General features: G+C 38.5%; 1 protein-coding gene and 1 non-coding gene across 3 annotated transcripts; one reads left to right on the forward strand and one right to left on the reverse strand.

Annotated features, from left to right (window-relative positions):
* The first annotated feature begins 5,779 nt into the window (after nt 1-5,779).
* Nucleotides 5,780-5,852, forward strand: TRNAA-AGC. The gene has a single exon. It is a non-coding gene; the product is annotated as a tRNA-Ala (tRNA).
* Nucleotides 5,853-6,298: 446 nt separating this feature from the next.
* LOC108989811 (protein TWIN LOV 1) lies at nt 6,299-12,872 on the reverse strand. 2 transcript variants are annotated; one of them, XM_035686353.1, is made up of 8 exons: nt 12,714-12,872; nt 11,783-12,587; nt 10,888-11,095; nt 10,713-10,777; nt 10,565-10,644; nt 10,411-10,466; nt 10,262-10,325; nt 6,299-6,750 (listed from the first exon to the last, which is right to left on the reverse strand). In XM_035686353.1, the coding sequence occupies exons 2-8, from the start codon at nt 12,363-12,365 to the stop codon at nt 6,598-6,600; spliced, it is 1,209 nt and encodes a 402-aa protein (XP_035542246.1). In that variant the 5' UTR covers nt 12,366-12,587; nt 12,714-12,872; the 3' UTR covers nt 6,299-6,597. The 2 variants fall into 2 exon arrangements, with proteins under 2 accessions (XP_035542246.1, XP_035542245.1); XM_035686352.1 differs by having other exon boundaries at nt 12,661-12,872.
* Nucleotides 12,873-13,429: the final 557 nt, after the last annotated feature.

Raw genomic sequence — 13,429 nt, forward strand, 5'->3', positions numbered from 1 at the left:
AAAAAAAAAAAAAAAATCCAGATGTAAAATGACACGGGGGGTCCAAAACGCAGGAACCCCCTTCCCTTCTTCCTTCTTCATTTTTCTCTAAAGTCTGAACTCTCAGATCTCCTATGTGACTCGTCGCCTCCGTTCCCTCTCTATTGCCGTCGTTGCCTCTTTGTGCCTCCGTATTGCGTCCATTCCCCTTCACTTCTCAGGCTAGCCTCTGTTCAGCTTCAACCTCTGGTAAGTTGTCCGACTCCGAGCCCTAAATCAATGAAATTTAATTTTATGTTTTCTTTTTTTCCATGTTGTTGGGTTGCCTAGAATTAGTTATTTTGGGTCTAATTGTTGTGACTCTTGTGAATTTGTGTTGTAGTAAAGAAATGTTATAGAATTGAATATGGTTGATGCGTTGGACTATGCAAACCTGTATGCATGCAATGTGTTTGATAAAATGAGCAAGACATGCTATTGCTTCAAAAATCAAAACCACATGACCCAACGGAACAAAGTTAGTAATATAAATCGTAGAAAGTAAACTAATAAACTAATATAATTAAAATTCAGTATTTTTTAATTTCATTCTAATAAACTAATATCCAAAAAGGGTAGCTACCTACTCTTTCTTCATGGCTGTATATAAGTCAGTGTATAAATATATTGATTTGATCTTTAAATTACTTCGATTGATATAGTATTTCTCATATTTCTATATAAGAAATATTATTTTAATATCAAACAAATAAAATTCTCTCAAAAAAGCACCTCCTGTTATTCTATGATCTATTTGATCTCTTGAAAAATGATAAAAAGCATATAAGATAATATAAGATGCTGCTTTATTGATTTGAAAAATGATTCATACATTTTTAGAATATGCCAGTGTCATTAGGCAGGATGGTTAAAAAAAACAAAGGAAAAAAAAAAAAACCATGAGAGGTCAGAACGGTTTATGAAAAATTCAACATTAAATTGTTTGAACTTTGGTAGTGGAAAATTGAAATACGACATGCAGTTCTTCATTTTATTTTAGCCTAATTTGACCTCAAAAGTCAAGGCCATGCATGCTTCTCTTGGTCCCTTTCAAACTGTCCAAATTAGTTAACCAAACCCTTAATGCTTTTCTTCAACTTATTATCTTTGCTTATCAATACCGTGGTGGTCACAAGACACTCCATCTTAAATGAGTTGATGTCTTTTAATGAATTGATATCTCTTTTCATGTATGTTTGTTTATGTTTGGCTTCTGGTTTATTTTTCTCCATCTTAAATAAGTTGATGCTTTTTAATTATTTTTAATGTTTTTAACTTCTACTTTTTATAATTTTATAGACCTAATTGTGAACCCTAACATAATTACCGATGACTGAGAGTCTGAGACGGACGCCCCTTCAGAGTTAGGATGGAGTTGAGAGGCTATGGACTATGGAGAACCCCATTTCTTAGTGAGAATCAAATTCTACTTTTACCGTATTCAATTTTTTATTATCAGTTTTTTTCTTTTATTAATTGCAATTTTCTATCCTCATTTCAAGTATGACCAATAGACTATTGAGATTTGAGTGAAATCTATGTTTAATATTTATGTAGTTATCTTTAAAGACTAAGTCAATGTTGTAATAAATGAGATTGTTATAACTTATGACTACATGTTATTTAGTTTTAAACTATCGTATTTAAGTTTTTTTATTTATTTTTTCAATATTTCTTTTACAAGTTCGGAATTGGGTTTTGGTAAGCCCAAAAGTCGAAAAAGGGCATTCATTTAGCCCAATAAACGGTCGGAGCTCCAACCAGATCCGACCTCAGTTCGGAGTTCTGACCTCCGATCGGATTCAAACTCCGGAGTTCTGACCTCCGATCGGATTCAAACTCCGACCAAATTCGACCTTCGTTCGGAGCTTCAATTGGAGTTTGGAGTTCCGACCTCCGATCGGAGTCAGACTCCGACCAAATTCGACCTTCGTTCAGAGCTTCAATTGGAGTTTGGAGTTCCGACCTTCGATCGGAGTCAGACTGAGTAAAAATTTCCTCTGACTCCTATCAGAGTCGACCTACTTTGTTGGAGTCAGAGCTCAGCACTAGTGTATCATTACACATTCAAGTTTATGTACAAATTTTGGACCCTATTAGGAAAAGGTACTAAAACCTTCTTCTTCTTTTTTTTTTTTTTTTTTTTTTTTTTTTTTTGTGGAATCTATTTTTTTTTATAAAAGTTGAAAAACTTTACTTTTGAGATTTATTCCTAACATTACTCCTAAACAATTCCTCTTGTACATTTACAGAGAAACATAGATAGAGAGGAAGTGAGCCTCTTCTCTAGGTTGGAGAGCTGGATGGGTTTATAAGAGGCAAGGTAAAATGACAAGAGGTTTTCTTTCCTTCTTGGAGGAGTGGACATGCTCAAGTGGAATTTACCCTAATATCCCTACTCCCTACTCAGATTTTGAGAAAAACAAATCTAAGAAAATAATCTTTAAGGTTATGTTTGCTTAGTGAGGTTGGAAGGGCCAAAATTCCCTCTCTGACCCAGTGAGCCTAATTACGTGGTCCAAGAGCCTCCAGGCTCAGAAAGGTGGGCCTTAGGCAAACACCCCAAATAGGTTGTGGACACTGGTAACGATTTATGTCAGCCACGAGAGAATATCTTATCAAACTCATATCGGCTAAGGTATTCCAACAACCTCCTAAGGATCATATAAGATCCAGATAACACGGAAAATTCAAATAATAAAGCTTGGACTTGGTTTCACTCTATATATATCCATCGATGTCCACCCACCAGGTATGCGAACATCACCTGTGTCTTTTACTAGAAAGATTAGCAGCACATCTGACTTAGAGAAGCGTTTATATACCCTTCAAGCCTTCTCATTTCTAAGGTTGCAGGCCCGCGTGAGAAGCCCAAGAGTGCAAAAACATGTCCACACCAATTGGCACCGTATGTGGGATACCTTTCCTACAATTCAATGTGCTTTTCGTATGCATGTCACTACACGCTCTCAGTCAACCAAAGATCAAGAAGCATCATTTGCGAACATGGAGAACAGGTTAGCAGAGTTGGAGGACAGGTTGAAGAAGGTAACATCAGAACTAGCGGTTCTACAACACGAAAATGAGGCTCTCCGGCGCATAAACACATTGTGTTAAGGGAGGTCTCCATGCCATGCCAAGTTGATAGGGCGGAAGCAAAGTCTCAAAGCACGAGTAGGCTGCCCCATGGCGATGAGGAGATAAAGAAAAGGCACCACAACTTAAGGAGTCTCATGGACAAATACAAGGAGATGGCGCGGAAGATAGGAGCATCTTCCTCGGTAGACCAACTACTCACTAGCACGGACCTACCATACAGCATGGGAGATCATGGCAATGCCTCTTCTACCGAAATTCAAAGTTCTGTTGGCGGAGATGTATGATGGGCCCAAGGACCCCGTAGAGCACCTGGAGACTTTCAAAGCACAACACTCAACAGATTCTCAAGTGAGATTGCATGCCGGGCGTTTCCTCTGACTTTGAAAGAAGCTACTCGATGATGGTTTGGTGCCTTACAACCAAGATCCATATATAGTTTTAAAGAATTGGGCGGACAATTCTTGACGCAGTTCATGGCGTGCTAGAGGAGGAGGAGGCCAGTCTCGTACCTTCTCATTGCGAAACAAAGGGAGGACGAGAGCTTGAAGGCTTATCTAGCCCATATTAATAGGGAACGCATGACTGGCGACGATCAAGTCAAAAAGATCGTATTAGTGGCTTTGCTAGAAGGGATTTGGCCTAGGAGTCCCTTCATGGTTGAATTTGTGAGGAAGACCTCGGCCACCCTACTCAAGTTCATGGATAAGGCGGACGACTTGTAAATACAGAGGATACGTTGCAGGCTCTAACTACGCCCAGCGGATTGGAGGTGGAACAACTAGAAGAACTATTGAGAAAAGGGGTGTTGAAAAGAGATTGGGAAAGCCACCCAAAGACAAATAAAGGCCAACGTGAAGGAAGACGGGATTACTCCAACATAACCTAGCTTTTGCTGCGTTTTTATACTCAGCAACTCCAAGCATGAGTGTCCAGGAAAAAGCTAGGGAACCCCCCTGAGGTGATGATCGTGGGCGCCAATCCCAAAGATTCTATACTTAACACAACGTAAGTGGGCACCGGACAAAGGACTACCATATCCTGAAGTGAAGGATAGAAGAGATGCATGGCAAGCTTGAGCACTTAGTTGCTCGAAACACCACGCCGCCAAGGCGACCGAATGAAAGAAGATAAGACTGGGAGCATAGGTGCCAACGAAGAAATAGTCCAAAGAGGAGAGAAATGTCCCAAGAACCTTGCGACTAGGCCCCTAGAAGAAATGTAGATTGGCATAATCCACCATTAGGTGAATTCCGCACAATCGCCAGAGGATTCGGTGGCGGCGGCGCCACTTCCTCCAAACAAAAAGCATTTACCCATCAAGCCCAGTATGAGGTCTTCAACATAGGGAGGCCAATAAATCAACCTAGGTTCAAACCCACGCGCACGATATCCTTCAATAATGACTATTGTAGAGGGTAGTCTACCCGCACGATGATGCATTGGTAGTAACCATGCTAGTAGCCAATTATAGCACACAGAGGATACTTGTTAATAATGGTAGTTCAGCTGATGTCCTTTTTCGCAACGCATTTGCAAAAATGGGGATCAGTCTGAGTTGGTTGCACCCGGTACCCACTACTTTGAAGGGATTCTCAAGGGAGGCAGTGCAACCCGTAGGCATTTGGTGTAACCCCACCATCCTTCTACTTCAACTCCTGAACGTAACATTCACTCGCCAGAACATGTTCGCCTAGAATTTCTTCCACTCCGCACGGAATCAGGAACTTCATCTTGAGGTGGTAGGTCACGTGACAGCCCACAAGTTGTTAAGGGTGGGCCTTCTGACGATGGCTTTGTACTACGACGGGGTTCTCACCACTAGGAAGTCGACCATGATCGTGGCCGTGCAGGGGACGCTGTCCATGAGGACCAACAGTGTGATGGTTCCCACAGGATGAACCATACTGCTGGAGACGTTCTTCAATGGCATGGGGGCTAGATGCAGCTGGGCAGCATCTATTCCCATCCTGTTGAAGGCTTCCTAGAATAAGATGTCCACGGAGTTCCCGTTGTCAATGAGAATCCTCCGAGTGGTAAAGTTGGCAACCAACATAGTCATCACCAACGCATCGTCGTGGGGGTATAGGACCCCCAAGCATCTCTTTCCTGGGCGTCTTTGGCCTTTGGGTACTACCTCAGCTCAGTCATTGTATTAATAGTTAACAATGTCACCGGCCATGGCTTTTCGGCAGCAACATGAATCAATATCACCTGGAACGATTCTACTGGCTGATGTGCGTGCTCAGTGCATTGAATTTCTTGCACTACCTTTTATGGGCCACCAGGTACAAATACAGATCAACCGGAGCACATAAGTAAAACAATCTATATACAGCCACACCGGCATTCATATATGAAGCACAAACGTTTCAAGCAACCTTTTTGGCCTTGGCCATACATATATGTATGCCGACCACTGCGTCTCATGGATTTCTTACCTACCAATGCGAGCGAAATAGACTGCAAAATGTAATTGGGTAAAAGAGTGAACATGCATGCTTTCCCGTACGTACTTTTTGTGATCATGGGGGATGGATGATGGTGTTGTGAAAAATGTTCATGTTTTGCTTGCGGCTGATCATTTCTACATCATCCGAAACCTCGATTGATTGGCCCTTTTCTACATAGCAGTTAATTTAATACTTCAAAACCTAAGCAAGGAGGGGATGTAGCTCAGATGGTAGAGCGCTCGCTTAGCATGCGAGAGGTACGGGGATCGATACCCCGCATCTCCATTCCTTTTTTTTTTTTTAATTGGTTTGATGAAGTAAATCGAGGCTTCTCTTGTTCCTGTAAAGTTATTTTAATTGGTTTATCTCGGAAGCAACATTTTCTAAAACATTCTCCAAAGATTAAGCATTTAATTTATTTTATTTTATTTTTTTAACTTTGAGAAAATAATAGGAATATAAAAAAAATTAATCTTCCCATCATTACTATTTATTACTCCACACTGTAAGAAAAGAACCGTCAAATGTAAAATAAATAATAACTGATGTATTACAAAGTCGTATAAAAAATTATTTGTGCAGGCTAGTGCGTGCAACCCATTTGAAAAAATCCTTTTTTTTTTTTCTTTTTTTTTAATTTTTTATGGTGGGTCTCATTTTCTTGCAAAGGCCGGGCTGTACAAGACTAGCAAACCTAAACTTGTTATCTATATCTAATAAAATATCAGATGGATCAAATATGTTTTTCCTTTTACTCATAATAGTGTCATTCAATCCTTAGCCAATTAATATGAAATCCACACACTTAAAAAACCTTTAATTCTAATCACTCCCATTAACTAAAACTAAAACAAATGAAGCGCAGTTTCAATTCAACCTTATATTGAAACCTTATATATACAAACATTACGAATACAACAAGGACACACTCGTGACAAACCATTTCACTACTTTATTCCCTTTTCAACTCTCCTGTGACACTATTCAACACATCAACAATATCACCAGACAAAGAATGCAGAGATGAGACCTATGACTTCGAGGGGTCAGCACCCATTGATAAACTCCTTACTGCAACCCTGACTGCCCCAACAGCACTGAGTTGCCTCTTCTCAGGGCTCAGACCATGTCCGTCCTGGTTCTTGCAGCCTTCTTCCATCTGAACACCCACAAAGTATGCTATCTGAATCAAAAATAAACTCGGTAAGAGAAGATGGAGAATTGCATCAGGCGATCACAAGAGAGAGAGACAGAGAGAGAGGAGTTGCCAGAATTACAATAGATGTGGGTGGACTTGTGAGATTGTGCCCATAATTGTTCGTAAAAAACAACTAGCAGAGAAACTACCGTGAGCAACTGAAAGTCAAACAGGTGATTTTCTTCATGGGTTAACAATTGAGGGTTCTCAATTGGGTATTCTGTAACTATTGAAATTTTCAGCAACCAATAAATTTCACTTGGATTCTACCCATAGTAAAAGCTGATAGGTTGGCATCTGAAACTTAGCACCAAAAAATCATAATTGGGGTTCAGTGGACTTAACATTGAGAATTCACATTTTAATGTACGTATTGATAACAGTGACAAGATAATTTGCTCCTAATCAAGAAAGTGGTCAAGAATTCAAAATAAAATGAGTCGTTTGGATAGTGAGATGAGATGAGATAGTTTTAGATGAGTTTAATAAAATATTGTTAAAATATTATTATTGTTTTGGGATTTGAAAAAGTTGAATTATTTATTATATTTTGTATGAGAATTTGAAAAAGTTGTAATTATGAGATGAGATGAGATGAATTGAGAGTGTTTCTATGTCCAAACGGAGCTAAATGAACCACTATGGTCACATGAAAAGTAGTTAGTAGTAAGAAAAGTGAATTTGCAGTTTTGAGGACATTGCTAAAATTTGGAGCTAACACTGTTTTTTTTTTTTTTTCAGGAAAGTCACAACTAAATGCGAAACCAATGGAACTTTATTGCCCAAGGATAAAATTTTCATACCAATAGTCCATCATTGAAGCAGTACCTCAGAGCTAGGAATCCACAAATTATGAATAATGCCTAGGAGAAGGGGTTTCACATGCGGAAAGACCATCAAGTATGCTTTTGAAGATGAATACATTATTCAAAACATGGAAGTAGAACAGATAGATGAGAAAAAAAAAACTAAGGGATTTGGTCCAGATTGTTTGAATCAAGAAACCAAATGGCACAACAGTTGTGCTTCAAATGTCTAGTGTCTTCACTATTATCGCACACTGGCAAGTAATCCCGTCTTGAGGGGCTAGTTGACGTTGGAAGTCTATGGGAGCCATTACCATAATCACAGGCCGGCTAGTTGAGATTGGATGGTTGAGCCAACAGAGAAGAAGGCCCATTTATATAATAAAGTAACGTATGATTTCACATGTAGTTTTAAACTAGGAAAACAAAAATCATGTTTCCAACCAAGCAACTGGGACAAAGCTCTGCTGATGGAATCCTTTGACCATTCTCTCTCTTTTTCTGCATCCCCAATTTTATCAACGAAGTTTCCTCAAGAATGAGTATGAAAATCATGGCCCCATAAGAAAAACAACCGAAATGACCTTTTCATGTACCCCTAAGAATTTTTTTAAGGGACTAAGCATGCCATATCCCTTTCTAAAATCTCTGATTTTTTTTTATATTAGAAAACACCAAAAAAACCTATAAGAAAACCTATAATTATTACCTAAATGCAAATTTTAAACTCCATCCCCTATCTAATACACTTATTCTTCTGCTATTAAATTAATTAATTCAACAGAAGTGTTATTGCAACAATCGCAATAATATCCTACAGAGCATAATAATTAAATCAATAACTAGACAAATACATATAATTAACTAAATTCAGAATCTTAAAACAATGGTATTAGGCATCCATTAAGAAAAAAATGGACTTTGTTGTGCACATATTGAAAAGAAATAATCTCCCATTTGCACATCAACCATACAAAAACAATCACTGCACAAGCACCAAAGAAATGAAAGAATACTTTTTGATGACGACGAATCGTGGAGAACATGCAAACATAGCACGTCTTTAACCCAGTTAAACACAGGGCCCATGTAACGCATTCCCATCATATGGATCAAGTAAATCATCGGTTTTTCCACCGATGGGACATGACCACTAGAGATTGTTTTCGCCTAAGGGTTCAAACCTTGGATCTAGAGGGAGCATACTACTAAGACCAAGGTTCTTACCACTTGAATGAATGAATACTAGAAAAAGAAGAAGTCTATAATGCTTGGGTGACATTGTTGAGAAGCTGGGGCACCGTTTGGCCTGTTGGAAGCAGCAGCATTTGTCTAAGGGTGTTCGGACTAACTTTATAAAATTTTACGTCTCTTTTTCCCCTTCATGTTGGTGTAGTTACAGGCAATTTCTTGTGGCGTGATCTGGGTGAAGATACTATATTTCATTTGGTTAGTTGGTACATGGTTCATGGTACATGGTTTACTCTATGATTCCAACGGACAATCTAGGGGTTCGAGACATTACTCACTCAACCTTGCTATCTTGGGAAGTGATTATGGTGCTATGCTCATGAGTGAAGAAGTCTTTGGAAGTTGGTAGTGCATTTAAACTAGGCAGTTCGTGGGGATGTTGTATTTGGGAAATTCTTCCATTTCACTAGATATGAAGTGTGTGACAGTTTTGAGTGAAAGATGGAGGAGTGAAGACAAACTTTATCTTGCTCCTTCCAAAAGGGGTGCCTTGAAGTAAGGTCATTTCTATAAGGCTTTATGTCCCCATGAAAATAGAAACATATGGCACGGTATGGCTCCTCTAAGAGTAGCATTTTCACCTCAACTGCAATTTCAGGGAAGATTCTTACCATGGAAAATCTAAGGAAGCAACATCTTACCATGATTGATAGGTGTTGCATGTGCAAGAAGAGTAAAGACACCATGGAGCATCTCTTACTTCATTGCGAGATAGCTACTTCTTTATGGAGCATGGTTTTCAGGCTCTTCAAACTAGATTGGGTTATGACAAGTAGAGTGGTGGATCTCTTTGTATGTCGGAAGGGGAAGTTTGGCAGCCAGTAGAGTGATATCTATTAAAAATGATCATTTATTGCTTGATGTGGTGCATTTAAAAGAAATGAACAATTGCAGCTTCAAGAATTGTGAGATGTGGGGGTAGAGCTTAAGGCTTTATTTCGTAATACTCTTACCATTGAACAGGTATTTTGCATTGTTGTTCAACCACTAGTTTACAAGAGTTTCTGGATCTTTTTGCTATTTCTAATTAAGTGTTTATCCTATATACTCCCTCTCTAGTTGGGTTACGCCTATTTTTTCTTATTAATACATATGATTTAGAGAGAGAGAGAGAGAGAGAAGAAAATAAGTAACCTCAAATTTAGCACCATAATGAACGAAACCAACATCCAACATGCGATATCAAATGAGACAGACATCACTAGCATTGGCAAACCTGATGTATAAATTAACTAATCTAAGCCACACAAAAATCCCTGTATGTTAGACAATGTATGGGAAACTTAAAAATACCACAATCCATGAGCAAGTTTCCATCAGAAGGTAGCTTTATTGAATAGAGTATACATGGTCAATCAGTTTCCACAACTAACAATAACCTAAAATGTTAGTCCATCTTATTAATAAATTCACATAGAAAGCTAAGCATATATCAATACCTTTCCAGAAGCGTTACGAACAGGTGATATGTGAAGAAAATTCCAAAATGAACTCTTATCCTTCCTGAGAAAGAAACAGCAACAGATTTTTTAAAATTTATGACTAAAGTCCAAATTGAAAAAGATTGCAAGTCAAGTTAAGTTTCAACCTGTAATTTAAGATACGTACTGTGCACGCCTGCTCATTTCGAATGCTTTCCTTTATCTAGGAAACAATAAATAACAAGTTCAATTGTATGTTCAGTATCCACGACATTAGTCACCAAATCCCATAACAAGGATTATGATACGCAAAATAGATACCCGATTTAAAGTTAGGGAATCTGTATCCACCCCACTCAAAAATCGACAATTGAATCCCAATACTTCATGTCTAGCATAACCTACAAAAGTATACAACTGTTATAGATAACCACATAAACTAGACTGCCCAATTTATAGCTCTAAATACCTGTCAATCTTAAGAAGGCATCACTTGCGTAAACTATAGGCATGTCAGCTAAGTGTGGGTCAGTTCTGCAATGGCAACAGACAGATTGAAGGAAACACAAGTGAAGATATTAGAAATCTTCATAATGTATGGAATCCACAATTAAGCAAGAAAATGAGAATCTGCAACAACTCACAATACAAAGCTTTGTTTGATTCTACCAAGAGAAATATTTAAGGATGAACTGAGAAGGCTCTGCTCGGGTAAGCTACATCTCTTTTCACACACCAATCTGCCTGTTAACTCGCTATGAAGGGTTAGCACAGACAAGATGTTGTTAATGGCAGTTGCAGCTCTTCGCTTGTCCACATCACTTGCTTCACATGACTCTTCAATATCTAATCCTGTATAACCCAGAGAAAATCAGAACACAACTGAAACCAGAAATTTCCCCCCGTTTCTTCTATTTTGTACGTTAAGCTAGGAAAAGGAAAATACAGACAAATAGCGATGGTACACAAAAGAGAAATCTAAAAGTTATGACTGAAAACAAATATAAAATGCGTACATCCAATTTTCATCATCGGTTATTGAATCCAAATCAATAATCAAACAGATATGAAACTGCATATAAGCATTTAAACAGTCGAGACAATGAGCAAAACCACAATGCTTGATAAGAAAAGGGAGAGCTCAGTACACATTCAAAATTTAAGCACCACACCAAAACATCACCCCTTTTAATCAGGCAACAAAGAAACTGCAGGGAAAAACTCAAACCCAAGCTAAAAAAAAATCCATTAAAGGAAGCAGGTCTTGATGAAACCAGCCCGCAAAGACATCATTCCAAAAAGAAGTGGAGGGAAGTCGCAGAAGAAAGTGGAGGGAATGAAGGGAAAATTAAGAAACACTGCCCTTTTTTTTAACATCAAGTAACTCAAAGCAACTATATATCAATGAAAAAAATGAACTCAAACCAACAAACAGAGTGAATTAATGGATTAGCAAAAGCAACATACAAGTCCGTCAAACGTATACAACAATTCAGTACGGCTCCTTTAATTCGTTAAAACATTAAGCAAGGAACAAACCTCTACTATCCGAATCCAAGACCGACTCTATAGCCAAAACACGACCCAACTCCACCAAAGTATCAGAGCAGACTTCCCTCCTACACGACCCAAATAAAATATCACCGCGCAGCCTAGACCCATCTTCACTCAAATCCACACTACTTCTCTCAATCCCACTCACCGACCGCCGCGGCTTTCGAGAAATTGGAACCTGAACTCCCACGAAATGAGTCACCCTCCCATCCTTTTTGCAAAAAACTGGGCTCATATGAAATAACATCCAAAAGGGTGTCCCATCCTTCCGATAGTTCAACAGATTGACCTGTATCGGCCTCTCCTCCCGAATCGCCTCGCGGATTTCCATAACCGACCTTCGGTTAGTCCTGGGACCCTGGAATGCCCTGCCGTTCTGGCCGATCACCTCGTCTTTCGAGTAACCGGACATTTTCAGGAACCCGCGGCTCGCGAATACGATGGGATGGCCCGAGATGCTGGGGTCGGTGATTGTGAAACTCTCAGAGAATTCGTCGAGGGCTTCGCGAACATCGACCGAGTAGCGGCTGTTAAATGACTGTTCTATGAGAAGCAATTGCGATGCCATTCTCCTCCTCCTCCTTCCTCTTCTAATAGTTGTTGCGTGAATTTTTCGGTTCTCCTCGGTGTACGAATTGGTTCCAATCCCATGTGGTACCTCAACCACGTGTGCTTCTTCGACGAGAAACCGAGTTATCTAGAAGACCTTGAAAACAGAGAGAAGCCGGAAGCAGAGCAGTCATTTATCGAAGCAATTGGCGCCCAAAACGCCATGGATTTCTCAGAGATTCTTCCACAAAGAAAGAACAAGGTCAGATTTAGTTTGTACACACAAAATTATTGATCTTAAAGAGAGAAATTACGTGAAAGAGCTACGTCTCGATGGGAGAGTGAGCTAAAACAGTGAAAAGGGAACCTGGACCCGCTTCCATTAACGACGAGAAACCAAAAATATCGTGTGCATATTGTGGTAGCAACTGGGCAACGATGGTTGAGGGATCCCCATCAGTCGCTTTTGGTTTGATGAATGCAAATGAAGCTACGCAGCAAGAACCCGAACAAGTACAACCAACACTCTGCAAGAGTCACACGATTTTTCGAGATTTTTATTCCTCTTTTTCTTTTCCATTTTTATTTTCGTTTTTCTTATTTTCGCCTAATCCTTTTCCTCTGTGACTGACTGTGTCCGTTAGTCTTCCCTCCAGCGGTAGAACCAAGAAAAAAAAAATTACACGAGATTTTTTTAGAGAGTAATATTATACGGTCGTAAATTTGAAAATATTTAAAAAAAAAGTTAAATTTATTATTAAAAAAATTAATTTTTTTTATATAAATCACATATTTATTTTTATTTTTAAATAATTGTACGATAATTATGTATTTATAATTATAACTATCATTTTTCTTTCTTTATTATCATTTTATTAAATTTAAAAAAAATATAAAAAAAACATTCAATAGAGAAAAAAAATACAATTTTTATTTTTTTTTTTTATTTTTTTTATTTTTTTAACAGGGATAAAAATTAACGAATTATTCATCAAATCAGATCTTAATGTTTTGATTAATAATGGGCAATAAAATATTTGTCTTTGAGTGCCTTTTTATTTGAGAAATACTACTTTACCTCTT

This window comes from Juglans regia, chromosome 16 (genome assembly GCF_001411555.2).
Source record: "Juglans regia cultivar Chandler chromosome 16, Walnut 2.0, whole genome shotgun sequence".
Classification (NCBI taxonomy): domain Eukaryota; kingdom Viridiplantae; phylum Streptophyta; class Magnoliopsida; order Fagales; family Juglandaceae; genus Juglans; species Juglans regia.